We start from the raw sequence: 26,321 nt of genomic DNA on the forward strand, positions 1-26,321 counted from the left end.
ACACGTGTGCCCGGGCCTGGAGCGGGAAGCCGGGCTGGCGGGACCCCCGGAGGCCACCTCCCCACCCACTGTGGGCAGGTCCCCACCGATGCCCCTCGCGACCCGCGCCGCCCGCCGGCAGAGTGCTGCCTGGGGGCCCCCCACGCCGTGGAGGACCCATCGGCGGCCCCCCGCACCTGCGCGCTCCACGCGGGACTCGCTATCCAGTGCTCGCTGCGGACCGTGCTGTAGCCAACTTAGCAGGTTTTGGTGTAGCACCAACAGCTAGAGGGTTAGCCGGGGGCTGGGCGCGGGGTCCGGCCGCACAGCGGGGCGCGGAGAGGAGGGCCGCAGGGCGAGCGCGGCGCGAGGGGAAAAGTTTCGACCCCGGAGCGAGCGGCTGGGAAGTTTCGGCCGCGCCGGGCGGCGCCAAAGCCAGGCCAACACTGCCCCCTCGTGGGCGCGGCGCGGGGCGGCAGCCGGCGGCGGGGCAGGGGCCCGCCGCGATCCTGGGGGAAACTGAGGCTGGGAGAGCCGCGCTGGGCTGAGCGAGGTCACCGGGAGGAGGAGCGGCAGGATCAAGTCCCCTCGGAGACCCGCAGTCTCTCCAGGTACAGAAATACAGGGAGATGGCGTGGAAGTCCAGAAGGGGATGGAGGGGACAGGTCACCCCAGAGATAGAAAATTCCAGTCCAGTCCCCGGGGAAGGCGAGCGGTAGCCCCGCCCCCATCTCAGCTCCCGCAGTAGGCGTGGCCTTGCTCCTGGAGCCAGGGCACCCCTTCAAAGCAGGTCTCCCCGAAGCACAACCTTTCCTGGCCCTGAGATTCCCTCGCAGCGCCCCCAACCGAAACCCCATCCTTTCCGCTTCGGCAAGGTGCCTACCTGGGTGTGGATTCCGTGGCTCTTTCCTCACTGGCCAGGGGGTGGCGGTGAAGACCCGGATCCTGGGGACGCGGGGGTTGGGGCCCAAGCCGGCTTCAAGGAGAGAGAGGAGGGGCCTCCAACTCGCCCAGCGGCTGGGACCCCGGGGTGGCAGGGCCAAACCTGGCTGACAGGCACGTGGGGAAACGCTGCTGGGTCAGTGCAGTGCTCCCAGAAACTCCTGGCCCTTCCAACTAGGAGAGACCTCTGGCCTCCGGCCAACAGATGCCCGTCCTCAGGGAGCAGGTGGGGGGCACCTGGCCTGGCCAGTGCGCACACAGGGCTCTTTCCTCTTGGCCTGAGTCTGGACACCCCCCCCCCACCCATGGTGGGAGGCCAGCACCTAGCCTTTGGCTCCCAAGACGGAGGCTGGGGACAGAGGTATGGGCTGCTCTAGGTCAACAGCGGTTTGGTCCCAGATTTCAGGGGTGTGGCAGGGTCTCCCACCTTCCAGCAGAGGGGTCCATTTGGGACACGCCCTGACCCTCGGGGGTGCCTTGCACCTACCCTTCAGCCTCATCCCCGCTGTGAGTCTGCCCCCTCCCTCCCCTGGTCCAGGACCCCTGGGGACCAGCACCCAGCACCTGGAAAGGCTTGTAGGGTGAGACCTGACAGCAGGTCCCAGCCACCTGGGATGTGCATTTATTTGTGGGGCAAGGAAGGCCTCTCCCCGCTCCCCCACCCCATCCGTGTCCATGCCTGGGCTTGGGCTCCAGCGGCCATGCACTTCTGAGCCCGCACTGCAGGAGGCAGGGGGAGCAGGTACCCCTTAGGGCTGCCTTGCGTCAGGACCGTATGCAGAGTAAGAAGGAAGCCCTGCTGGGCACTGCAGGGGCCTCGGGGCAGGAGATGGGGCTCCCTGGGCCCAGGGGGGATTCTACACCATGCCCTAGGGGGCAGGCACTATGGTCAGCCACATTTTACAGATGAGGAAACAAATGCAAGAAGACAGCTTGCAGGTGTGGAGCTGGGATCTGAACCCAGGCAGCCCAGCTGAAGAGCCTGCCCCTTGGCTGCTGTGCCTCAAGGAGGCAGGGCAAAGGGCACAGGGCCTGGCCACTGCAAGCCCTCATGGTAGCTGAGCAAGTAGGGTGGCTTCAGCCTGTGCCCCAGCCACCCCGACTCCCGGGGAGGGGTGCTGTACGGTGGCCAGCTTCTGGCTCGAGGAGCACAGTGATCTGCTGAGCTGCTCTAGGATGCTGTGGGTGTCCAGGAAGGTTCTGAGGTCCCCCTGCTGCCTCTGGGTGGTGGCCCTGGGGATAAAGGGCAGGCCGCTATTCATGGCAGTGTTGTCAGTGATGTGGCCCTGTGACTCCTGGGTGAGCCTGAGGAGGGCAGGAGCCCATGAGCTGCATGGGCCCTGAGCCCCAGGTCCACCCATGGCAGGCAAGGCCCTTAAGGCCTACCCAGACTGCTGGACAGGGAGGCCTGTGGGGTGAAGAGAGGGAACCCAGGCAATGAGCTTGTATTCTGTCCCCTTCCCTGGAGCCTCACCGGCCGGGGCAGTCCCAGCCAAGAGCCGGCTGCGGCCTCCTTGCCCCTGGGAACTCCCCAGCCATCTGCTGGTGCTCCTGAACTCCCGATCCGAGGCTGCCGGCCGGGTGGCTGTCCCGCTCTCAGTGATGCTCTGCTGGACTGGAGGAGTAGGGGCTCGGGTGAGATGCCTACCCAGGAGGGGCCACCAGTGCCCCCCTCTCCCCTCCTCCCTCTGCCTGTCTCCATGGCAACCCAAGGCTCCCCAGCGCCTTCTGGCTGCCTCCAGAGAAAGCTTGGGTTTTAAAACTATCTTGCGTGACAGTTTCTGCCTTTATTACCCAAGCTGTGCTCTCCCCACACACCCACTCCGGCTGCAGACCGATAAGGACCCCTTTCTCACAGTGGGAAAGCCAGTCACCCCACTACGGAAATCGGACAGTAATGCTTAATGCTGAGAATCTAGGGGGATGGAGGGCTATCTCGGGCTTGGAGTCTTTCCTGTCCAGCAGCTGCCCCTTTGCTTGTCAGGGACCCCAAACTCCCCAGTGGCAGCCTCAGGATGGAAAGGGGTGGGACACAGTTGGCTGAGCCCCACTCCGCTGCCCTGGGGCGTGACCACTGCCCCTGTGGCCACTGGTTGGCGAGGAAGCATCTCTGATGCCACCAACTGCCATTGGCTTGGAACTGTTTCTCCAGAGCATCTCCCTTCCCTGGGTGCCCAGAGGTGGCCTGGGGGCACTCTAGCTTCTCTTCTTGGCTGCTGCATCACCTGCTCTCGGCTGTGGCTTCCCCATCGACCACCAGAAGCTGGGTAAAATGACATCCTCTGTCTCCAACTTTCTATGCCCTGGGGGTTGGATAGGCTCCCTCCTGAATTTGTGAAGGTCCTGGATTTTTAGGGCTTTACTCACAGCTAGGCTTTGGGGCAGCTATTCCCTGAAACTGCCACAGTTGGTGTTTAATAAATAGAAGCAAGCCCTGGGCTGCAGGATCCTAAGCAGAGAAGAGGCCAGGCAGATGGAGAGAGGGGGGTTTGATAAGATTATGCCAGAGCAAGGACAGGTGACCTTTCTGCCTGCCCTCTGACACCCACTTCAGAACATACTGGAAACTATCCAAAACTATCGCCTCCATCCCCAAAGAGCCCAGAGCAAACTTCTGCCCTGGCACCCGGGCCTGGTGGTTCCTCGCCTCTTTGCCAGAACTTCAGTGCCAGCCTCCCCCAGGAAAGAGAAGGTTTGATCCTCTGGACCTTTCTAGGCACCTCCTTAGCCAGGCCCTTGAGGGCTGCCCACATGGATATGGGAAGAAGGTGCTTCCTGTGCCTTCCCACCTTCTCCAGCCCCTGTAAGCCATGCAGGGGGTCAGATGTGGGGTCAGGAGGCTGTGGGTGCTGGTTCCAAGGTGGGCAGATCACCACATGTGGGAACCCCTTGGCACCCAGAAGTCCTTCACTGGAGGCCAGGCCTAGGCCATTGTTTCCTGGGCCACCACTGCAGCGGCTCCCTGGAGCCACCTACTTGGGGACACCTCTGCCGGACCTCAGGCCCTCTATTTGGCCTGTGAAATTCACCCTGACATCTTCTGCAGAGGCTGGTTTGGGCGCCTCCTCTGTAGGGTGAGTGGCCTCCTGGCCTTGGCAGGCCAGCCCCTTACTCCCAGGACCCAGAGCCATGGGCCATTGCTTCTGCTCTCCCAGAGTCCCAGGGCTCCCCATCCTGTCTGCGTACCAGCATAGCTGTGCTCCCAGTAGCAGAGGGCTGTGTCCCGGAGGGTCTCATCAGCGAATCACGCTCAGAAGGGGCAACATCGCCTGCAGTGCCCTGAGCTGTCCGCTGAGGGGTTGTGGGTGAGCACAGCCTTGAGCTTGGGAGCCTGTGTTCCGTTGGGGCCTGCTGAGAAAGGTGAGAGGGGCAGGGGAGGTCCAGGGCCTGAGCCCCCAGCCTCCACTCTGCCCTGACCACACACACCCAGCAAACTAGAGCTCACAGTGTGAGCTCTTCCTGCCTGCCGGGAAACAGATCAAGCATGCAACATGCCATCAGCCCACCAAACCCACACGACCCTGTGAAGCATGATTTTTATTCCCATTTTACAGATGAGGAAGCTGAGGCACAGAGATGTTTTGCAACTTGCCCGAGATCACACAGCTGGCAAGGGGTGGAGCCAAGATCTGAATCTTGGTTCCAGAGCCAGGACGTTTCTATGTCAGGCACTTCTGCTGAGAGAATGAGGATATGAACTCGGGTGCCAGGAGTTCATGAATGGATGGATGACTGGCTAGATGGATGGGTGGATGGACGGATCAACAGGAGACCTGATTCATGGGTGGGTGGATGGATGGTGAGATCCACGAGTAGGTGGTAGAATGCCTGGTTCACAGATGTGTGCAAGAATGGATGGGTGGGTGGGAGAAGGAATACATGAATGGATTCATGGATGAATTATGAACACGTTGGTAGAAGACCTGATTAATGGGTAGACGGATTCGTAGATGTTGATGGATGATCCTCGAATGGGTTGGGAGAACACCTGATTCACGGACAGATCTATGTAATGGTGAACGAGTGGATGGGTGCATGGGTGGGTGCATGGGTGGTGGATTCATGAATAGACTGTGAATGCTTTGGCAGAAGACCAGATTCATGGACGGACATACAGATGGATAGGTGGATAAACTCATGGATGAAAGGCAGAGGCAAGAAAGGAAGGGGAAAATGCTCCTTCTCCCCACTTCCCTAGCCCCATCCTCCCGTAACTCACTGGTTGGCCTTCTTGACCGTGGTAAATTGTGAGTGATCTCTCCTCAGGGGCCCCAGGGCAGGCATCTGATGGAGCAAAATCTTCTTAAGACTATTCTGGAAGTTCAATGACTGGCCCCTTGAAGACAAATAAGCGACACCTAGCATAAGTGATCAGGGTCCCTCCACTTCAGAGCATTGATGGTAACCCCATCCGCAGCAGCAGGTCACTGACACTTACCGCAGGTCTGGGAGGACAGAGCAGCAGGGACACTGAGAAGGCTGGCAGTGCTCTGACACACGCCTTTGATGTTGCAATGCTGAAGATCCTGGGAGCTAGGAGATGGGAACAGTTACAAGCCTTCACTCAAGGAGGCGCAGTCATTACTAGGCTCTTCCTGGTTGTATGGCCTTGGGCCTCAGTTTCCTCATCTGTACAATAGGCGCAGTGGCAGACTGGTCCTCAAAGCGTGGTTGCCAGGACTCTGCCAGCCATACACAACTAACATTAGCATCATCCTGCACTTGGTGGGAGCCCCTGCCCCGCCCGCCCCCTGGGAGGCCCCACAGGGCCTCCCTCGGTGACTGGGGCTGCACTGCACACCCAGCCCCGAGCTGGCGAAGGAACTGCCGAAACCTGCTGGGCAGGAGCTCTCCTAGCAGGGCGCCCAAGGAGTCATAGGGCCCCCGGACGAGTCCCTCCGGCCGTCCTCCCATCTTCCAGGCCTGGGCCGCGGGGGCCAGGAGCTCGTGCGCCGGCGGCGGCAGCGACCTCAGGCCAGTGGGGTTCTGCGCCGCCCGCTAGGCCGCGGCGGGCAGGACGGGCAGGCGCGGCGGGGGACCCCTGACGCCCACCCCAGGCTTTGGGTGCGAGAACTCGCAGCTGGAAGCCTGCCACCACCACTCGGCGTCGCCCCCCTAGGCCCTCGCTCCCCATGAACCCCTCGCTCCAGGGGCTGCTCCGAGCTCAGGCGTAGGCGGCCTGGGCAGCGCAGGGTCTGTCCTTCGGCGGGCGCCGCGGCCAGGGAGCTTCTTGGGCGCCACCTGCCGGGCCGCGGGGTTGGGGCAACGCCGGGGCCGGTGTGGCCCCGCGCTCAGCTCCGGGCATCCCCCTGCCGGTGCGGGCGGGGTGCCGTGTTGAGGGGCCGGGAGGGCGTAGGCCGGGCGCCAGGCCCTACTGTCCAGAGCGGGGGCAGTGTCGCTTGGCGATACCACCACTGGCTGGCCAGACGGTGAGTGGCCTCAGGCTAGAGCTCGCGTTGCCTGTTTCCTCACCTGAAATGTGGTGACGGTGAGGGCACTCACCTTCATTTTGAGTTGCTGTGGCGTTTAAGTGGGAGAGCCCATGCAAATAGCTTAGAGCAGTGCCAGGCCCATTGTCCGTGCTCAACAAAGACTAGCTGTTATTATATTGAAGAATAATATTGTTATTCTTTTAAAAGTATTATTTAGGATTTAGTCTCAGCTGCACTAGTTATTAACTCTGTGACCTTGGGCAAACCAATGAGCTCCTCTCAGTGACCCCATCTGTAGAATGGGGATGACGGGGCACCTGCTCCTGTGTGGGAATGAACGGGCACCGCCTGGTAGAGAGCACTTAGCACACAGAGCGTTCAAGTCTTGGGCGTTCTTACTGTTAATCAGCGCTCTGCTGGGCATTAGGGAGCCTGGAACCAGCTTGAAGGGCGAGACCTGCCCAGCAGTTGCCCAATCCCGCCGGGGCCTCAGAACCCCTTGGTGAGGAGCTTGTTGGAAAATACATATGCCCCAGCTTCTGATTCGTCTCAGGTGGGGCCAAGACATATTTTTAACAAACATCCCCTTTGGGAGACAGAGCCCCCAGACCTGCTTCCAAGCTTTTGACTCGGCGGTGCTGGAGCCTGCTTCCTTCTCACTATCCCCCACTCCCAGATTGTTGTCAGCTCTGAGCTGGCCCCCAGTGTCATACTCACCCTAGTGGGGCTTCTGCAGGGGCCAGAGCAGGTCCCCAATGTTTAGAGCCCCCTAACAGGTGGGCTGGTCTTTGGGAGAGCCCATCTTCCAGTCCTGGTCCCTCGGCTCTCACATCCTTGCTGCATCAGGGTGACACACCCCTGCCCCAAGGCCCTGGAGCAGTGGGCACTGAGGCCTAGGGACAGAGCGTGGGGCTTTTGAGCTCGGGATGCCAAGGCTGCAGTCACAAGAGGGTATTGGGACTCTTGACCAGGGCAGCCAGGGTTTGGCTATCCCTGCCGAGTCTGGGAGGCCCAGGTGGGTCCTCTTTGGGTTGAGTGTCTCTGGAAATAGAACCTCCACAGGAAGATTGGACAGTAAGAATGTAGTGGGCCTGAAAACAAAGAGAACCCATTCTGAGACCCAGTTCTGTGTCCATGCTCTGCTTGTTTGCTGTGTCTCTCCTTTCTCAGGCCTCCACAGTCAATGGACTGTTGTGCCCCATCTGTGACTTGACTGGGAGGGGACAGGGAAAAGCTTGTACTGTGAAATGCAAGTCTGGGAGAAGGTAGTTTGGACTAGTAGTTTTCCTGGCATGGTATAACTTTACAATTTGAACATGAAAAAGTGACTTTGTGATTCAAATTATAAGGCGTCTGCCTGAAGGAGCCATCACAGTCAGTGTATACCATTTCTGCAAATATTCCTCAACCAGGGATGGAAGGGCGTTACCTCCTTGAGAAGTTCAAATACTGAGTGAGCAAGATGAGAACTTTTAACATCTATTCTAAGCATATGTGACTTTTTAAGAAATGGATGAGGAGCACCAGACTAACCAGATGATTTCCATCTAGCCCTTGGACGCTGGCAAGCATTTATTGAGCAATTACTATGTGCAGGGATTGGGAATTCAGAGATGCAAGAGGCTTTAAGGTGAGGGGGCTAGCCAGACTTGGAAAGGCCTTGGAGTCCAGGTATAGTGTCTTCTTCCATTCACAGGGGGGGAAAAAGGGGGTAGGGGTGGATATTTAGGCACCTCTAAAAGAGTTGGGCTAGAGCTGCCCCCAAAAGATTATAGACACTACAGCAATGGAGGTTGCCCAGAATTTATCCCCTTCCCTTAGAGATGTGGAAAATTTAGCTTGGGAGAGGGCCCAGGTCAGGGGAACCAAGTCTGACCTGGAGTACTCTACAGAGAATGCCAAACAATATTTACATGAACAGATTTGGGGGACCCAATTGAACAGGGCTTTTCGGCTCCAATTCATTAGAGCAAAACTTTTAAGCACCTCCTATGTGCCACACCCAGAGGAAGGCTCTATATATTTAAAATCAGGAGACATGAACTTATGATGAATATTGTAGTTCTCACAGTTCTTCTTTACAGAAAGCCCACTGCAAGCAGAGGGCTGAAGGCGTGACTAGCAATAGCCCACAGATTTGACCCTCAGAGTGCTGGAAGGTAATTATTCCATCTGTCTGGCGGAAGATAGACGGAGGCTTGAAGAGATTCACAGGGTCTACCTACCTGCAAACTCATATTTCCATTCAGGCTGCTTCAGGGACTATTCCAGAATTTTCACATATGGGAGGAGGTTGGGGGGAGAGGGCAAACTTTTTAAAATGGAGACTTTATGGATTTGTTCTGCTTATTTAGGATGACAACCCCTTGGCACTGCCAGGGGCATTTCTTTTTTCTTGATCTGTATGTTATTTTAAGATGCAAATTGTAATGGGTGGGATTTGAGAAACAGGCTTTTCCCCACTTCTTACCCACTGGAAAACTCAAAGAACGTTCATTTCTAAAAATCCAGCCTTGCCGCCTTCAGGGGTCCCGGTGCATGCGCTGGAGGCCCTAGTCCGTGTCGGCTTTTTAAACCCACGTCATCCTTCCGTAATCGCAGATGTCTGGGACGCTCAGGACCTCACCGGGCTATGTAAACCGGTCTCGGGGCGGAGCCAGTCGCCGCCCCGCCCCTCAGGGCGCCCGGAAGTGACGTAAGCGGACAAAGGCTGCGCGCGCCGCGAGGTGTCGCATCTAGCGGAGGTCTGACGGAGCTGGCTGGGGTCTTGCCGGGTGTTCGCTGCTGCCGCCTCCGCCTTCCCTTCCGCTTCCCCGTCCTCTTCTCCCGGGTCCTGGGAGCCCCCGCCCGGGGTGAGTAGCGCAAGGCAGAGCGGGATGGGGGCCGGCGGCCGCCGGAACTGGGGAGGTTACGTGGCCCTGGCGCGAGCTGGCGGGGTCCCACGTGCGCGCTCCCGGGAGGTCCGCGGTTGGCCCTGGGCCGCGCGTGGGGGGTACGGGAGGAAGGCCAAGGCACCCAAAGCCTGGGCGCGGCACGCCCCCACGCCGGTGCCTGGACCGCAGTTCCTCTCCGGGGATGAGGGGAGGAGAGCACCCCCTGGAAGGGTGGGTGTGAGGATTCAGGAATGTGCTCAGCTCAGAGCCGGGCAGAGAGTAGCGTTCGCTGCAGTGGAGTTGCTATCATATTTCACCTTGGACCCAGCCCCGTAATGGCCAGACACAGGTGACGCTCGAAAGACAGCTCACCCGGGAGCCCTTGGAGCCAAGGTCAGCCTCTTTGCAGAGAGCCTGCCATATCGAAAGGCCCAGGCTTTGCTGCCCATCAATTGTGTGACCTCTCTCTGGACTCTGGTTTCCCTGTCTGTACAATAAGAGATAGAAGGAACAGCTGGTGGCAGAGGCCCCGGCAGTGGGGTGGTGCAGTACTGCAGATGGGATCTGGATGTGTAGAATCGTTGCCCAGAGAGATGAGACCCTGAGAGGACTAGGGTCTTGACCGGTGTAAGTTTAGGTACCCTCCTTACTCTGTGCCCGGCTTCCCGTGTGTGTGTATTTTAAGACACATCACTCCTTTGGTGGAATGGTTTTTCTGTCCTTAGACTGGGACTGTGAGGGGGTTGGAGGTACATGTGGAGTGCTTGGTGGAAACCAAGAAGCCATAGAGGCACAAAGCTAGTGTCTCCAAAATCTCTGCAGTGTTTCTGTTGATTACACTGCTAGGAAGCCACTCCCCTCCCCTCTAAATTTGCAGAGCTGTTTGAGTCTGCTGGGTTGACCACCCGGCATAACAGCAATACTCCTCTAAGAGTGTCTAACAGTCTATAGTTTATAGGGCATTTCAGTGCGTGTTTCTCATTTCATCTTTGCAATTCGCAGAGATAATTGACAAGAGTCTCATTTAACAAGAGATTGCTAAACTCAAGATGCTAGGTGCCCAGCACTGTACGGGTTACATTATGCTTTTTATATTCACACTTAATCATCCAGCCTTCCTTTAAAGTCCGTATCACTGTTCCCACTTCATAAAGAAACTTACTGAGGTCAAGTGTCTTATCCGAGCTTCCACAGCCAGTGAGAAGCAGAGCCAGGATTCAGACTTGGTTCATCTGACTCCATCAGAGCCTTTGTTTTTAAATACCCCCCCCCCACTTTCTTTTTCATAGAGCACCCAGCCATTGTCATATGTTCAACTGCTATCCACAGAGACCCAGGGAGAATAAGCCCTCTCCAGCAGGCTTCAAGAGAGGAGAAAATGTGAAGCAGGCTCTTGCATCCTGTTGCTTCTAGGCCTTTTCTTAGAGACTTACAAGTGAGGAAGATGAGTGACTGCAAAACACTGACTGTGACACTTCAGACACCATATTCTCTTCCGTGGATCTTGAGAGGAGAGAGATAGCTGGGGCAGCTGCCCATGTGCCACCCTGAACACCCTGGAGTTGGGGAAGAGGTGGCCAGATGACCGTAATGATGCTGAGAAGCAGAAGTTCCCTGTGAGCAAAGGGGTTCTGTTCCCCTCCAAGCCAGCCTAGAGCACACATGAGGCCAAATTGTGTCCGGGCCCCTTTCCCATTGCCCCTGCAGCATGTAGGTCCTCACAGTGATCTGGGCAGAATATAGGACAACTTGGACTGACAACCCTGCTGTTCCCTCTGACTCCTAGGGACCTCGTGCCCACTCCAATCTGGACACTGGGAAGCCAAGCATAGACAGGGCCTCGGGAGTCACGTTTACAAATGAATCAGCTGTTAGAACAAATGTCAAAGTTATACTTGCCATTTCCCGGCCTAGATGTGCCTCCCCTGGCTTGTTCCTGGAATCTGCCTGTAAATGGAATTCTTGTAAATTAGATTATTCAGGGGACCTTGACATTTAAAAGAATCATGTAAGGCTTTTGGTAAAGCAAAAAATTAGATTGTCGGTAAGGGACTTCAGTATTACCATTTTTGAATGGTTGGATTTTGTCTGTAGTTTTTTCTGTAGGATTTTCTTAAAAGTGGAAAATGACTATAGCTGCACAAAGCTCATTCTTTGAATCACTCAACATTTGGTTAGTAAACACCTGTCTTGTATCCAGTGCTGGGCTAATGGTGTATGAAGTGATGTCCCTGTGCCCCAGGAAGCTCACATCTTGGGAGGGAAGGCAGGAAGATAGGTAGAGAGTATCGACAGGTGTTTGGCCCCAAATTTATTGTGTCCATTTAATTGGACGTCGACTTTTTGTTGAATACCTGTGTGCTATGTGGGATGGAAGAGAAATAACAGTGGTACATTCCAGGGTGTTGCTTGCTGCTCTCCAGGGAGCTTGTTGTCCAGTGGTGCAATAGGTATGAATGCAAAACCAGAAGTTTGCCAAGACTGGTGGGTGATGAAGGGGACAGGGCCAATGTTGTTGCACTCCAGTCTGAGTGGAGCACTGCTGATGTGGTGTGGAAGAGTTGGCTCTGCGCTGTGCTTCCTGGGTAATGGTGGAGGGGCTGACATGGCCGCTGTGGTGCCTTTGCCAGGGGCCAGTCAGCCCACTTGGCCTTTTAGATCCTACCCACATAAGCAGTTTCCAAACCCAGCTATATGGTACACCTGGGCAGGTGGCCACTGTTCCTGGCAGCTCTCAGGGCTACAGTGATGTCCCCTCCACCACGACTGGCATTCTCAGGGATTGGCAGGCCTCCATGTTTTTACTTGCCGTGTACCTCAAGGTTAGAGCAAGAGTTCACCTCCGTAAGCAGTGTGCCACTTTCTCCTGGTGGGAGGGAGAACTTCAGGAGCTGGGTGGGACGCTGGTGGGGCACGTTGTGATGCGTTATTGTAGGGGGGCGTGATATTTTGAACCAAGGCTTCCCCCCCACCCAGCTTATTATCCCAAAGAGCTCTTTGGTTGGCACAGTAATTGGAACTTGTCTTCACTGTGGTCCCAAACCTTGTACCTGAACAGTGAAATGAGGGCAAGGGTCAGAGGGCTGACTGAGGAATCTGAAGAGGGGTTGCAGCAGGACTCCCACCACGGTGGAAGAAGGTGGGAATGGTGGCAGAATCACAGATGTAAGAAGTGGCCCTTGGCAGGGCCCATGCGTGCTGTCAGCTGTCTTTCGGTTCCTCAGAGGCCAGTCGGTGACCTTGTCCATGAGGAATGCCCAGATGCACAGGAGACGGGTCTGGGGATGGGGAGGAGGCCCCTTCTCTGGCATGGCAGCAGCAGAGCTGCCTCAGTGAGCATTCTTGAGTTGTTGGCTGAGGTGGGCCTGCTGCTTCTGGAAGGTTCCTTCTCTTGCAGGACAAGGTCAGAGTACAGTTGTGTGCTAGGGGCTAGTCACAAATGTGACCAATGGAAATCCTTCAGCTTTTTTCATGTGTATTCCCTTCTGTCTCCCTCTGTATCTCCTTGAAGGCCTTACGCTTGCCCTCAGGCACTTTCTACTCTGATTACTTCTCCTGAAGCCCTTAGAGTATTCCTTGGTCTTCAAGGTTTTCAGTTGGTCTTACGGACTCTGTTGGGTCCCACATGAATCTTCCTATGTCCCCCCTTGTGTTCCAGGGGTCAGGATTTAACTGTGCCCTATGGGCCAGTGTGAAGGTGGGTTGGGGGAACCACAGAACAGACGTGCACAGCTTTCCGGGAGGACTGCGGCGGAGCTCTCACCCTGTACTAAGGGACTCGTGTGGGATCAGTGCTGGGGACACAGTGGCGAAAAGGCAAGGTCCTGCCTTGGGAGGAGGCTAGACAGTAAGGACACAGTAATTTCAGAGAAATACACATGCTGAAGGCAGCAAAATGGAATTGGAGAATGGTGTTGGAGGAAGTTGCCTTGCGTATGCTGGCCAGGGAAGGCTCTGAGGAGGTGACACTTCAACTGGGACCCTGTGGTGAAGATGAGCTGCCCCTGTGGGAAGGACTGTCCAGGCCTAGGGCTGGCAAGCACACGGGCCTCTTGGCTGCGGAAGCACTTCCTTGGGCATCGGGCCCCTGCTCCACGAGGTGTGAAGACCCAGCGGCCAGCGAAGAGCGCCCAACATGCCATTAGAGCAGGAGCAGCCCCTGCCGCCAGCTTGGCCCTGCCATTCCCACTCAGCCGCTCAGCCCCCCTGAAGCTTTGGTCCCAGCACACCCCGTGCCCTTCAGAAGCCCTCAGCTGAGTGGTTTCCCATTACAGGCAGACTAGGCTCATGGCCCTAGCCTGTGCTCGGGCTCGCCATAAGCCAGGCCCAGTCTGCCTGTCCGAACTCCTCTGCCTCACCATCTTCCTCTGTCCACATTCCAGCCGGTCCAGACCACGCCAGCCCTCTGGGTGCCTCTGCCCCAGCGTTCCCCACCCTTCAGGGCCCAGCTCAGGTTGCCCTGTGTTGGCTGCTGCCCTGGCCACCATTCGGAAGGTATTCTTCCATCCCGCCAGGCACCACGGCACTTCCTGGCTCCGTGAGAGTCCTCATTGTCTCCACCTTGTGTTTAGTTGGTCCCGGTTTTTCCCCGTCTCTCCTGCTGGACTGTAAGCTCTCAGGGTTGGACTTTATCTCAACCAGCCCCACAACCACGGGAGCTGCGCCTGCACAGGGTGGTCGTTTGTTGAGACGTGCCAGTGCCTCAGGGTGGAGATGGGCTCCCTCTGTGCCTCACTGCTCCCTCTCCTGAGTGGCCGCTGGAGCTCTGCTGCCAGGGCCCTGTCACCTCCCCCTTTTGTCCATTCTGGTAACTCTCCTGTGGGTGTCTGCTTTCTTTTGCTCCGTAGTCCACACAGCTGCCAATAGTCTTCCAGAAACACGCATCTTCTCACGTCATTCTCTGCTTAACCTGAAGTAGTTAAGCCCACTGCTCCTTAGGACAGAGTATGGACTACCCAGTGGGACCCACGGGCTCTTGAGCTTCCAGTTGCAAGGGCTCCTGCACGTTCTTTTCCTTCTGGAACAATCTTCTTGCCCAGTTTGCTTAGTGGACTCTACTCCATAGTTTCAGCTGATGGGTTGCCTCCCCTGGGATGCCGGCCTTGACCTGCCAGTGAAGAAGGTCCTCTGGGTATGCTCTTTGGCATCCTGTACTCCTCCACAGCCCTTATGCTGTAGCAGTTGTTTGTCTGTGTAGCTCTTTTCCACCTGGCTGTCCCCCAGTTCGCAGCACAGTGCCTGGCACAGAGTCCCAACCCACAGCGAGTTGGACTCCTCGTGCTTGCGAATGGGAGGAAGGCAGGAGTGAGGCTCCTCAGGCCCCTTCCAGGACAAGCTGGAATGTCACTGTAGGAAGCTAGGCTTCAGTGTACATTTCTCTTAAGTGTACATTGGGGTTCCCTGTACCCTGGGGTCGGAGCCATCGAGTCAGGTGCCATGTAGAGGGAGGAAAGAACCAGAAGCCAGGACCCCTGCTAGGGTCTCCTGCTCAGATAGGAAGATAGACAGCTTTGCAAAATGACTTAAATGCAGGACACAGAAGGCACTGCCATCCAAAGGGTGGGAGCAGTTTTGGGGGCCCTGGGCATTCCTCTGCATCAGGCAGGATTGTGCAGCCAGGGAAGCAGGGTGTGAGTGGGCCCTCTGTCTGGCTGAGCCACTTATTTTCTTGTTCAGGAGGTGCCGCTGCTGAACTTGTCACCTAGGCAGAGACGTGGTGGTTGACAGCATGACGAGTGAGGTGATAGAAGACGAGAAGGAATTCTATTCAAAGGCCAAGACGTACTGGAAGGAAGTCCCGGCCACAGTGGACGGCATGCTCGGGGGGTATGGCCACATCTCCAACATCGACGTCAGCAGCTCCCGGAAGTTCCTGCAGAGGTTTCTGAGGGTAGGCGGGTCTGGCTGCCCCACAGGAGGAGAGGGTGCGGCACAGGTGCTGCCCGTCCGCGCAGGGTGCCACCTTTACATACTGCTGCGGGGCCTTTGGCTGCCTGGCCATGCCACCAGGCAGGGGTGGCTTGTGGACCAAAGACTTTGCCTCAGGGTGGCCAGACAGGAGGTGGCTGTTCTGCTGGGGGACTTGTGGATGCCAGAACTGAGTCACCTTCCTTTAAACGTTGAGTTTTGCCAGGGACGAACCCTTGGCTCTCTTAGCCATGTGCGGGCATTTGGGCTATAGGCATTGCCTGATTTGCTGAAGGCAGGCTCCTGCTTACTCACCCCTCTGCCTTCTGCAGCAGGCTGGTATCTGTCTGGACCCCCCCGGGCCTGCCTTTTGGCGTGCCTTGGCGAGCATCACCAGCTGCTGCTTGGCCCCCACCCCGTCTGGTGTCTCTCCTCCACCTACTTCTCACCTTTCCACATTTGTTGAAATCGCTGATTGTCCTCCTCCCTTCTTTCGCCGCCTGAATTCTTTTCATTTTCTCTGCTGTTGTTGTAAGAGGGTCCCAGGAGTAGGACGGAGGAAGGTACCTGATCAAGTTATCACCTTTAGGTGGGAGCTGGCTCTCAGTTAGAAGTGTGTGGCCCAGGAAAGGAGTGTGCCGTGCTCACAGCCCTTGACGTCCCCACTGCTGCCGGCCACCAGCCTGTGTCCAGTCCCGCTCTGAGCCGTTCTCTGGGGCCTGTGAGGAGCGGCCCCGTCACAGTGGCAGGGCCCCTCTGGCTTCCTCGGTCTGCCTCACGGAGGCTGTGCCTCCTCTGCTTTATAGGATGGCCCGAGCAAGACGGGAACCTCCTGTGCCCTGGACTGCGGAGCTGGCATTGGGAGGATCACCAAGCGACTGCTCTTGCCGCTCTTCAGAGTGGTGGACATGGTGGATGTGACAGAGGACTTTCTGGTTAAAGCTAAGACCTACCTGGGCGAGGAGGGCAAGAGGGTGAGGAACTACTTCTGCTGTGGTCTGCAGGACTTCAGCCCAGACCCGAACTCATACGACGTTATCTGGATCCAGTGGGTGATAGGTGAGCATTCCGCTTCTCTTTTCCACCATCCTGCACGTCTCCCACTGTTGGACACAGGTTCCCCAGGAAGCCTTGGGAGCTGGGGCTCGGGGGCTCCTGCCCCAGGTGGGCCAGCAGGGACTCGGGGGGGCCCTCCCTGTGCTCCCTGGCGTGTGGGGACTCTGTCTACATCTCCTCCCGTGTTTGTTTCAACTCAGGGCAGTTTTTGTTGAAACACGTAAATGATCGCCAATTTACTATATTCAAAGAACATGGAAATTCGTTTTTGTAAGTAACTTTTTTAAGGGAAAGTTGAGGCCTTGGGCCCCTGTTCATAGAGTGAGCCCGGCTGGCCATCCTGTCCTGCACCCACTTAGCCTAACAGCACACCTGGGGTGCTCTGGCCAGGCTGCTGACCTGGCAGTGGGCCATTGTGCCAGCAGTCACCCTCCCCTTCCAAGGCAGGTAGCACAGCTCTGCTGGGGACATGCTGGGTCTGGCCCTTTATTTTGTGGTCCCCAAAGCCTCTAGAATTTTAAAGCAGGACAGGAACTCTGGTCCGCTCCCGTTCCAGGCCTAGGAGCACACAGTGTAGGTGTTGCGAGAGGCTCGGAAGCCCCCGTCAGGGTGAAATCCCAGCTGTGTACTTTGTGATGGCCCATGGTAGGAGACTTCGGAGCCCATGTCCTCTTAGAGACAGTGGGGTTCAGTAAACTCCAGACTGTTGAGAGCTATGGAGGCCCCGTGTTAAGCACAAACTGCTCAGTCAGTCAGTAAGTGGTGCACAGTTAGTTGTGCTTGCATCATTTCCTGGCTACCGATGCTTCTGCCTTCCCCAGGCCACCTGACTGATCAGCACCTGGCCGAGTTCCTACGGCGCTGCAGGCAGGGCCTGCGCCCCAATGGCATCATCGTCATCAAAGACAATATGGCCCAGGAGGGCGTGATCCTGGATGATGTGGACAGCAGTGTGTGCCGGGACCTCGAGGTGGTCCACAGGATCATCCACAACGCAGGCCTGAGCCTCCTGGCCCAGGAGCGGCAGGAGAACCTCCCCGACGAGATCTACCATGTCTACAGCTTAGCCCTGAGATGAAAGGGGCTGGCAGGAGGAAGAGAGACCAGTGTGCGGTGGGTGGCTGGCAGCTGGGGGAGATCGAGGCTCCCCGTCAGAGGTTCGGGATTGTTGAGCAACACCACTAAATACACCTGTCTGCCACCCACTCACTATATAGACTCTCTTTAAAAACAGCATCTGGGACCCAGTGGGGAGGGGTGAGCCTGCTCTGCTGCCCTGAGGCAGGGTCCAGGCAGTGCAGGCCTGTGCCGCCCCAGGGCCCTGGTGCACCCTCTCTGGGGATTTCCTGGATCTTCATTACCACCTGGCCTTCCAGCAGGCCTGGCTGCCTTAAGAGGAAGAGAATAACCCTTCCCTTGGATGTGAGGGCTTTCCCTCCAGGGAGGAGCTAGGCTGGTGGAACGGGTGGCTGGCTGCACCCTCCTGGCTGCGGAGCCCATTCAGCACCTGCGGTGTGGTGCAGCTGGTGGGGATGTCCGCATGCCAAGTCCTGTCCGGTGATGGGGCCCTGGAGTCTCTGACGTGATTGTCCAGCGGCCTGCAGCGAGGGGAGTCTGCAGCCTCCCTCCGGGCTATGCCTTGTGGCTCCTTGGCAGGCACCTTCCGTCAGAAATAAAAGGGTGAATTCCTATACAGGGAAGGCCCTAGCCAGTCTGGAGTGGTGCTTTTCTTTACTGGGCTACGGCTGTGCTACTTGAAAATATCACCACATACTGCATCCCCTGTGCCCGCCACTTCTTTCTGGCTCTCTGGGGTCCTTTATCCTCAACTGGGAAGGGACAGGATGGCACTGTCACACAAGGACCTTTAAGGCCAAGAGAAATCAGTTTAATATCATATAATTTAGTTGCCTCAGCTAGTTTCCAAGGCAATTTACACAATTCACAATGACCACTGTGACTTGGGAACAGTTTTGTGAGGACTCAGCATTGGGCAGTAGTTGGCTTTCATTCTTGGTAGCTCTCTGCATCAGATGAGCCCCTCACAAAATGAGACATTTTAGAAAGGACTGTCCCTGGTCATGCATGACTGCTTTTTAGCAAAAGCCATGGTCTGCCTAAGACCCCAGGCTTGGCACAGGCCTGTGCCTGGCTGCACGGGGCCACGGGTGACGGCCCCAGAGCTGCAGACGTGGCAGCTCGGCATTCTTGCCAGCCCACCAAAAGCACTTTAGTTAAGTGACAGAATCTAGGGCGAAGAGAGGCAGAAGTAAAGAGCCTAAGCTGGATTGCACCCCACAGGCCCGGCCGAGCCCCATTCTGGCTTCAGCTGTGTCTCCAGGACAGACCAGGTTCCTGCAGCTCTTAGGAGGACCCAGACTTGAAGCTAAATGCCCACTGCTCCCCCCAAAATAAGAGGGCATGAACTTGTCCCAAATCCAAACCCCACCCGTTTCCCCAATGTGGGTTGAGACTTGGGGGTGCTGCTAGAGGGAAGGGGCGCTGTTTCCCTGGAAGACGCAGAAGGCTTTCCCACTGGAATGGCTGCAGCTGCTGTGCTCCTCTGGCTTTCCTGCTACTCAGCAAGGATCAAGTCTCATCTGCAACCTGCACCTTTTGGCAGATGGGCTGCAGGTACTCCCCACCCACAGGTGACTGAGCCGCCCAGGCCCTGCTCCCTTTAGGCTGGAAACAGTCAGAGGTCATCTTCGACGGTGCCACTGTGCTCGCTGAGGAGGTACCATTTCAGCCTGTCGGGCAGAGGCAGGGCTTTGACCTTGGCGTCCACAGGCCACGGCTGAAGGTAGAGCCGGATGTAAACGCGACACAGGTGCTTGAGGGTCGGGGGGTAGCTTTCCAGCTGCCTCAAGGAGAAGTGGAGGGCCTGGATCTTTTCTGCCAAGCTGCCCACAGGATGAATATCGAAGTTTTCTGGCAGCTGAAGTTTCTGGGAATTGGTCACCATGAGATCCAGGACGGTCTCAGCCTTGCGCAGGAGGTCCACGTGGCTCTCATCTTCGGCACAGCCTGGGTGGGAACAGAGCCTCTCAAAGATGATGTGGAAGCCAGACCAGCAGGCTGCCCCGTGGACGGAGCAGTTGTAGGCAGCTCCAGACTCCAGCAGGAAGCGCAGGAGGGGGAAGTGCAGTTTAAAGCTCTTCAGGCAGCTGTGTGTGAGGGACTCGTGGGCAGGGCACTCGCTGGGGTCAGCCCCGTGCGCCAGCAGCAGCTGAGTCACTTGGAAGCAGAAGCGGTTGATCATCTGAGCCTCCTCTTTGTCCCCCCCCACCGTCTCACCAAGCAGGAAGATGATGCAGGTGAACACGGTGTCCCCGTCCTTGGTGGTAGCCTTGACATCTGCCCCTAGAAGGGCCAATCAGGAGATCAGGAGGTGGGAGAAGGCCTGAAACCCTCTTGAAGTAATGCCTGATGCGTGAGTGGGGGACAGCCTGCAGAAACTAAAGTGTGGCGGGAAAGGATGAGGCTTGGAAAGAGCGGGGAGGAGCCTCACCTCCTTCCAGTAAGAGCCGGATGTTGTCAGTGTTGTGGATCTGCACCCCGTCACTGCTGGCCAAAGCATGGAGCAGAGCTGTCTTCCCTACAGAGGGACAGAGTGAGGAGGAGCGGGAGGCCAGGGGCCGAGGGCGGGACCACCCCAGGGGGCAGGGGGTGGACACTCAGGATCAGATAAACCAACTCCAAAGTCTGAGCTCTCCGCCCGGGCTGAGGATGACACGTTTCTGGCCATTCCTTCCACCCACACAAAACGGAGAGCAGAAAGGCCAGGAGAGGCAGGATTCTTCTGGACCCTGAGACGCCACCTGAAACCCTGGCTCGGTCTCTCCTGACAGAAAGCCAGAATTCCCTCAGAGACTGAGTGCACACATACCCCGTTTCCTTCTGCACACAGCCCAAGGGGCTGTGCTGCCTCTCTAATGCCTCTGCAGGTCGGCAGTGTGCACCCGCATACGCGGCTCTGCTGGGCCACCAGAGGGGCAGCACCCAGCCGGCCCACCTAGTCGCTGCCTGGAGGGACCCTGGGTTTCCCTCACAGGGCACCCCGGTCCATGGCTGTGCTGCTTACCATGGTGAGGAGGCACCCACCATGTTTGTCAGCTGCGTTGACTTCCGCTCCAAGGTCCAGGAGGCGCTGCAGGCAGGGCAGGCGCTCTGGCTCCTCACTGGCCAGGTCCAAGGGGCTGCTCTCGTGGATCTGAGCCAGAAAAGCACAGCCAGGTTGGCCTGGGGGTCTGGGAGGCTGCTCGTGCCCCACCCCCCACGCCCCTCAGAGCAGGCTGGACGTGGCTCTTACCCGGTCCCTCCGGTTAATGTCAGCCCCGTGGCGCACCAGCAGCTCCACCATGTCGGGCTGGTTTCGCAGGACAGCGATATGCAGGGCCGTGTAGTAGGTGACCGGGTCTGAAGGCACAGACGCAGTGCGTGTCACTCCTGCCTAACGGTATGCTCACACAGATCCCAGGACCTGGCCTGGCAGCCCAGTCCCCCGCACTCCCCCAAGGCAGCCCAGGCTCCTGTCACCATGAGGGGTCAGGACAGAGCTGTCCTCACTAGACGCTAGGGCACAGGCTCTGGAGTCAGACTGAGGTTCAGGTCTTGGGGGCGTTCTAGTGGGCACAGCATCTAATCTCTTTGGGCTTTAGTTTCTGCTTCTGTAAAACTGAGCCATAAAATAGGGCATCTCCTTTTGGGCTGTTGGGAGGAACAGCCAGTGACCTCTTCTTAAGCCTGGTCTCAGTAACAGCCGAGTTCACTCAGGTGGGCCTCCAGGTGTCTGGCTTCAGAATGCCTCCTGTCCCCCAGCTCCTTGATCCTTCAGGAGCCTTGCTGCCCCCGGGCCCTCCTCGGGTGGGGAGGGGAGACAGGCCTGGCCACATCTGTGTCAGCACAAAGACCTCCATTTGGTCACAAGTCAGCCCTGCACATATCCCCCACCCCCCGCCCACCAGAGGAAAGGAAATGGTGCCATCACCATCCCAGGCACTTATAAGCTGGACGCCAACATGGTCCTGCGGTGATTTACGCCCAGTGTGGATTGTTTTCCCCTCTCTATGGCATGAACAAAAATGAGCAAGACAGCTCAGAAAGAGCGGCAGAAAATTACCTTCCCATAGCTCTGGGCACTGTGCCAGCAGCTGCATTCTCACATTAACGAACCAGGGACTGAGCTGGGAGCTGGGGCAACTTCACTCACACGGCAGAAGCAGCAAGGTGGTAAACAAAGCGGAGGTGGTGTGGGTCATCTGAAAACCCACGGGGGATGGCAGGCTACCCAGTGTGGGTTTCCCTAGTTGTCACCCATGAAATAAATGGGGAAAGTAGCTCCTAAGAGACCAGTAAAAGCAAAGCCTGAAGGCCTGGCCACCCGCACCCAGAGCAAGGCCATACTCAGGCCACCTAGCCCCCCGGCCCCTCTGGGTTCCAGCTGACCTTCAAAGTTGAGGTTGGCCCCGTTCTGCAGGAGAACATCAGCTGCCCGCGTCAGCCCCAGCTCAGCCATTTTCAGCAGGGCATTGCTCACCCCCTCCTGGTAAAATGGGGAGTGGGCCTTTCTCTCCAGCAGCTCAGTGAGAAGAAGGATCCGGTTCTCCTCGCTGGCAACGTAACCGGGCCTGGGGCAGGAGAGAGGCAGACCAGCTGCAGGTGGGAACAGCTGGCTGGGCCACCCTGTGGGCATGTAGCCTTTAGTCTGTTGCTGAGAGATGAGGCAGGGCTCTGGCTCTGTGGGGCACAAAGTCTCTTTGGAAAAGGTAGACAAAGGGCCAGGCTGGGCCTTTTAACTAGAGCCAACTCCTCAGGTTTGCTGAGAAAGGAATGGAGCTGTCTTGGGCCTGCTACCAAGTTACCCAGAGAATCTGGTCCCTGGCTTGGGTATAAAGCCTCACACACCTGGGCCACTGGGTCTGAAGAGAACCCTTGCCGTCAGGAGCAAGAAGTGGCGTTGTTCCTCAGACGCTGGCTGGCTGTCCCTGCGCTGCAGAGGACGCCAGCCCAGCCCAGGCAAACCCGTGCAGACCAGCAGTCGGCAGCCCTCCTCCCCTGCTCACACTCAGAGATGCTGAGCCTCCCAGTCATCGGAAGGCTGAGTAAACACAAGGATCTGCACACCCCAGTCCCCACCTGGCTGCTTCCCCCACCAGCACTGACCACTAAGGACCACCCCTTTCCCCAAAAGCTCAGGCCCACAGACAGCCCCATGACCTTGCCCGCTGCTGCTTCACAGGCCGCCATCACCTCCTCTTGGTGAGGTCCCCCCTACCCCGTGCTCCCCACTCACCTCCCCCTGAGGCTCACCCGTTTGCACACCTTCAACTGTCAGGATCAAGGTTTGCTCCTGACGGCCTGGTCTGGATTCCCTCTCATCCTCCTGCCCTAGGGAGTGCTCAGTGCACCATGGGTGCTCAGCAAACATTCTGGGACACTGATCCTGCATTATGTCTGGGATTACAAAGGCCATGCCCCCACTCCCCTTGCCACCTCACCTGTACCCTAGAATGGCCCTAAGAGTTAAAGAAACACCTTGCACTGCATTTTCAGAACAAGCCTCAAAGTGAACAGAACAGTGATGAAGAAAGCCTATATTTTCATCAAACATAGTTTCCCTGGAGAGACGCCTAATAACCACTTTGCTGAAATTCCAACTGATTTCCTGAAACACACACCTGACACCTGCCCTCTTTCTCCATTATACCTAATATACCATACACTTTTTCTGACTGTGTCGGTCTCCCTCCTCTGGAGCATAAGCATCGTAAGGCTGGGGGTTCTGCTTAGCTCGCTGATGTACCCTTGAGCGTTTCTCTAACACCTTTCCCACAGGCTCATGGATAGACCTGCTCCTGTCTATATAAAAGGCAAACTCAGGTGCAGAAAGTTCATTTGCGCACTGCCCCGGGGTAAAAACTGAGGCCTCCTAATACATCCCACACTGTCCTTTGCAACTCTCGGTGACAGGCATCCGTCGGAGCACAGGGTGGGGTACTGAGGCGACGGCCCTGCTGACACCGCACCCTCAAGTCCTGCCTGCGCTGGCCTGCAGCACTCTCCACCCTGCAAAGGGCTGGATGTGAGCCAGCGCGGAGGAGCTCACGCTCGAAGCCACGCAACTCCGGCCTCTGCCTCAGTCTCTGTATCAGTAGGGTGGGGACGCAGCCACCCCCCACCCGCCCCACCCTACATGTAGAGACAATTAAAAGGAAGCAGCGCCGGGTCTCGGCGGCCCCCACCCGCTCGCAGGAAGGCAGCGGGTTACCCGTCCATGGGCTCCTGCCGTTCGGGGTCCTGGATCCCCAGGGAGCCCAGAATCGCATCCACCAGCGGCTGGTACTCGAAGATGATCCTCCGGAAGCCGTGCAGGAACGGCATGGCGGCGGTCCCCGGGAGCGGCAGGGGGGCCGCACCTTCAGCCGAGGCCGAGACGCCGACTGGCCGCGCTCCGGCGGCCGTTGACCGGGCCCGGTGCCTGCGGGCCCAGTTCCCTCGCTCGGCCAGGTCCGGTCCGGTCCGCCGCCTAACCCGCTGCTCTGCGGCGGAAGTGGCCCTTGCAATTCCGGCCCGCGCCGGCCCTGGAAAGCGCTCGGTGGCGACAGCGCCCCTTGCGGGCTCGGAGGACCGCGGCGCTTCGGGGAGCGCGAGCCAGAGGCGGCCCGTGGGGGTCGGGGGTCCCCCGCATGGGCCCGGGTGAGCGGGAGGCGAGGACCCGCAGCCAAGCCCGATCCGAGCCAGCACCCCCGGCCGCTTCGGGCCCTGCTCTGCCAGCGATCCCGCCCGCGGCCGCTGGGCGCCGTCCGAGCTCCGCCCATTGCGCACCCCGGCCGGGCCACAGCCTCGCCCCCGGGGCGGTGGAGGTGACCGGAACCACCCCCGGCGCCGCCGCAGCCCGCGATCTCGGATCGGCCACGGCTCCTTCTCGTTTGGCCTGACTCTCTCCTGTTTCCACGCTGACCGGACGCCCACCTACCCCGACGGGCGGTGGGGACAATTCCTACTTAGTGTGTCCCCAGGTGTACCTGGCCCCACAGGCTGCCGGCTCCTTACCCAGGCTGCCTTCATGGACTCGATTGCACCCACCCAAGAGCAGAGCCTGGATCCAGAGCTCAGTTAGTGTCGGTGGAAGTGGAGCCTCGCAGGAAGGAACGCAAGCCGGGGGCCGCTTTCTTGGGGTTTAAGCACCTTCCCTTAGGCTTTGCATTTGAACCTCCACAACCTCGTGTCCTGCAACGGAGCCCTGATGTCTGCATGGACAGTCCGTTATGGAAAGGTGCGCCAGTCCCAGGGGCTCATAACATACCTGGGCCCCCCACCCCTCATGATTAGTTCCTGGGGTTGCCTATTGTCCCCATCCCCGCACCTGCCGGAGGGAAGAGTTGTTGAGCGATGGAGAAAAAGTTTACAGGCACATTTAAAGGCAGCCCCATGTGTCTATGATTAAACATAAAAAATGGCTCCCCTGCCAAAAGCAAAAGTCTTACCAAGAAAACTCAAGATTCAAAGCACTTCCAGGTCCAGCTATGGGGACTCAGCAGGGTGGAATATATGGAAGGGGCTGGATAATTGCTCGCTGTTATTGTTACGCTTACGAGGTTGCTGTACTGATCAAACGACAGGCTATCAAAACCACCAGTGGGCAATCAAAACACGTCTTTTTGCCACCGTCTGGGTTATCTAAAGAGAATAAGGAGGGGTGGGAGTGGGCAGGCCGGCTTGGATTTGGCAGACGGGACTCCAGACCACATGGTCCACGGCTCCCAGCGCAAGTCCGCCTTGGTTCTTGCCCCAGGAAAGAAGTATCTTCTCCATGAGTGAAACTGGGAATTTTGGCCACACAGAAATGGAGATTTCCAGATTATCTTGGAGAATCAGAGGATTGGGCAATGGAGCCCAAATTTCTACCTAGCAACAATAAGCATTTGGATGGGGCACTTGCTCCAGTGTGCCTCAGTCTCCCCAGGTGTTACCCTGGGGGCTTGGGAATGTCTACCCCCGTTTTAAGGGTACACACCCTGCCCCTCAATGGATTCCAAAGCCCTGAATGCACAGCAGCTCACAGGCAACCCAGGGGCTTCCCAGCCACTCACCCATTTCATCCCGGGTCACCTGCTCCACTTGCTCCATGGCACATGTGCGGGGAGTCTGACATGCCCCAGAGCATGTGGTGAGTAACTGGAGGAGGTGAGCCTAGAATGGGGTCCAGGGCAGACCTGGGGCACAGCCTGGTCTGAGGACTGCATCTTCCCTGGCTCCATTAGTTTCCTAAGGTCACAAACGGGGTGGCTTAAAACAACTGAGATGTATTCTCTCCAAGTTCTGGGGGCCAGAAGTCTGAAATCAAAGTGTCAGCTAGGCTGTACGCCCTCCAAAGGCTCTTCCAAAGGGAAGGTTCCTGTCTTGATTCTTCCAGTCCTGGTGGCCCCAGGCATTCCTTAGCTTGTGGCCACATCCGTCCTAGACTTTACCTACCTCTGTCCTCACATGGCCCGGTTCCCTGTGTCTGTGTTTCCCATCAAATTTCCCTGTCCTTTCTAAATGACACCAGTCATTGGATTTAGGGCCCACCTGAATCTAGTATGAATGTATCTTAACTTGATTGCATTTGAAAAATATCCTACTTCCAAATGAGGTCACAGTCATAGGGAACAGAGGCTTGGACTTGAGTACATCTCTCCTTGAAACCACTCTAACGGATGAGGCCAGGCATGGCCCTGCGGTCTCTGGGCCTCAGTTTCCTCACCTGTAAACTGAAGGTTACAGCTCTGACAGTCTTAGAGCCAATGAAGAGGTCCTGGATGTCCCTGATAGGTGCTGCCAACAAGAAAACAATAATTGTCTTGTGACCAGTATGTAACGATAATGAGTTAACTTTTATTTAATGAGCCCTTGCCATGTGCCAGAGACTGTACTAAATTCTGTACTAATCCCAATAAATCCTGTTAAGTATATGATGGTATTATGCCATTTTTCAAACAAGGAAACAGGCTCAGAGAGGTTTGAGTGCTTGCCCAACACTGCACAGCTAGCTGGGACTCCAACCCAGGTCTGGCGGGGTGCTCTTCCGTATATTTAGCCTCTGGGGGTCAAGTGCCCTGCAGGCTCTGGGTCTGAGAGGGTCTGGACA

General features: G+C 57.3%; 3 protein-coding genes across 7 annotated transcripts; 1 reads left to right on the forward strand and 2 right to left on the reverse strand.

Moving 5' to 3' along the window:
* Nucleotides 1-264: 264 nt before the first annotated feature.
* C3H9orf50 (chromosome 3 C9orf50 homolog) lies at nt 265-6,429 on the reverse strand. The gene is given in 9 exon segments (XM_057499417.1): nt 265-504; nt 2,046-2,226; nt 2,308-2,329; nt 4,108-4,261; nt 4,263-4,272; nt 5,141-5,257; nt 5,360-5,454; nt 5,974-6,339; nt 6,424-6,429. Coding segments are annotated over 9 exon segments (1,191 nt in total).
* Nucleotides 6,430-9,042: 2,613 nt separating this feature from the next.
* Nucleotides 9,043-17,902, forward strand: NTMT1 (N-terminal Xaa-Pro-Lys N-methyltransferase 1). 3 transcript variants are annotated; one of them, XM_036913623.2, is made up of 5 exons: nt 9,060-9,205; nt 11,013-11,175; nt 14,903-15,116; nt 15,940-16,192; nt 17,011-17,902. In XM_036913623.2, exons 3-5 carry the CDS (start codon nt 14,955-14,957, stop codon nt 17,265-17,267), a joined length of 672 nt encoding a protein of 223 aa, XP_036769518.1. In that variant the 5' UTR covers nt 9,060-9,205; nt 11,013-11,175; nt 14,903-14,954; the 3' UTR covers nt 17,268-17,902. The 3 variants fall into 3 exon arrangements, with proteins under 3 accessions (XP_036769517.1, XP_036769520.1, XP_036769518.1); XM_036913622.2 differs by lacking the exon at nt 11,013-11,175 and having other exon boundaries at nt 9,043-9,205; XM_036913625.2 differs by lacking the exons at nt 11,013-11,175; nt 14,903-15,116 and having other exon boundaries at nt 9,058-9,205.
* Nucleotides 17,903-18,061: 159 nt separating this feature from the next.
* Nucleotides 18,062-23,739, reverse strand: ASB6 (ankyrin repeat and SOCS box containing 6). 3 transcript variants are annotated; one of them, XM_036913619.2, is made up of 6 exons: nt 23,460-23,729; nt 21,638-21,819; nt 20,502-20,608; nt 20,294-20,402; nt 19,701-19,787; nt 18,062-19,552 (listed from the first exon to the last, which is right to left on the reverse strand). In XM_036913619.2, the coding sequence occupies exons 1-6, from the start codon at nt 23,570-23,572 to the stop codon at nt 18,885-18,887; spliced, it is 1,266 nt and encodes a 421-aa protein (XP_036769514.1). In that variant the 5' UTR covers nt 23,573-23,729; the 3' UTR covers nt 18,062-18,884. The 3 variants fall into 3 exon arrangements, with proteins under 3 accessions (XP_036769514.1, XP_036769515.1, XP_036769516.1); XM_036913620.2 differs by lacking the exon at nt 23,460-23,729 and adding an exon at nt 22,097-23,397; XM_036913621.2 differs by lacking the exon at nt 20,294-20,402 and having other exon boundaries at nt 19,448-19,552; nt 23,460-23,739.
* Between the last annotated feature and the right edge of the window lie 2,582 nt (nt 23,740-26,321).

This window comes from Manis pentadactyla, chromosome 3 (genome assembly GCF_030020395.1).
Source record: "Manis pentadactyla isolate mManPen7 chromosome 3, mManPen7.hap1, whole genome shotgun sequence".
In the NCBI taxonomy this organism is placed as follows: Eukaryota; Metazoa; Chordata; class Mammalia; order Pholidota; family Manidae; genus Manis; species Manis pentadactyla.

Bases quoted from the DNA above. Each gene is read 5' to 3' on its own strand.
- NTMT1 (XM_036913622.2), top strand. From the start codon at position 14,955: ATGACGAGTGAGGTGATAGAAGACGAGAAGGAATTCTATTCAAAGGCC. The intron at 15,117-15,939 runs GTAGGCGGGTCT...TCTGCTTTATAG, and splicing joins TCCTGCAGAGGTTTCTGAGG to GATGGCCCGAGCAAGACGGG. The intron at 16,193-17,010 runs GTGAGCATTCCG...TGCCTTCCCCAG, and splicing joins CTGGATCCAGTGGGTGATAG to GCCACCTGACTGATCAGCAC.
- ASB6 (XM_036913619.2), bottom strand. From the start codon at position 23,572: ATGCCGTTCCTGCACGGCTTCCGGAGGATCATCTTCGAGTACCAGCCG. The intron at 20,403-20,501 runs GTAAGAGCCACG...TTTCTGGCTCAG, and splicing joins ACATTAACCGGAGGGACCGG to ATCCACGAGAGCAGCCCCTT. The intron at 19,788-20,293 runs GTGGGTGCCTCC...GTCCCTCTGTAG, and splicing joins CAACGCAGCTGACAAACATG to GGAAGACAGCTCTGCTCCAT.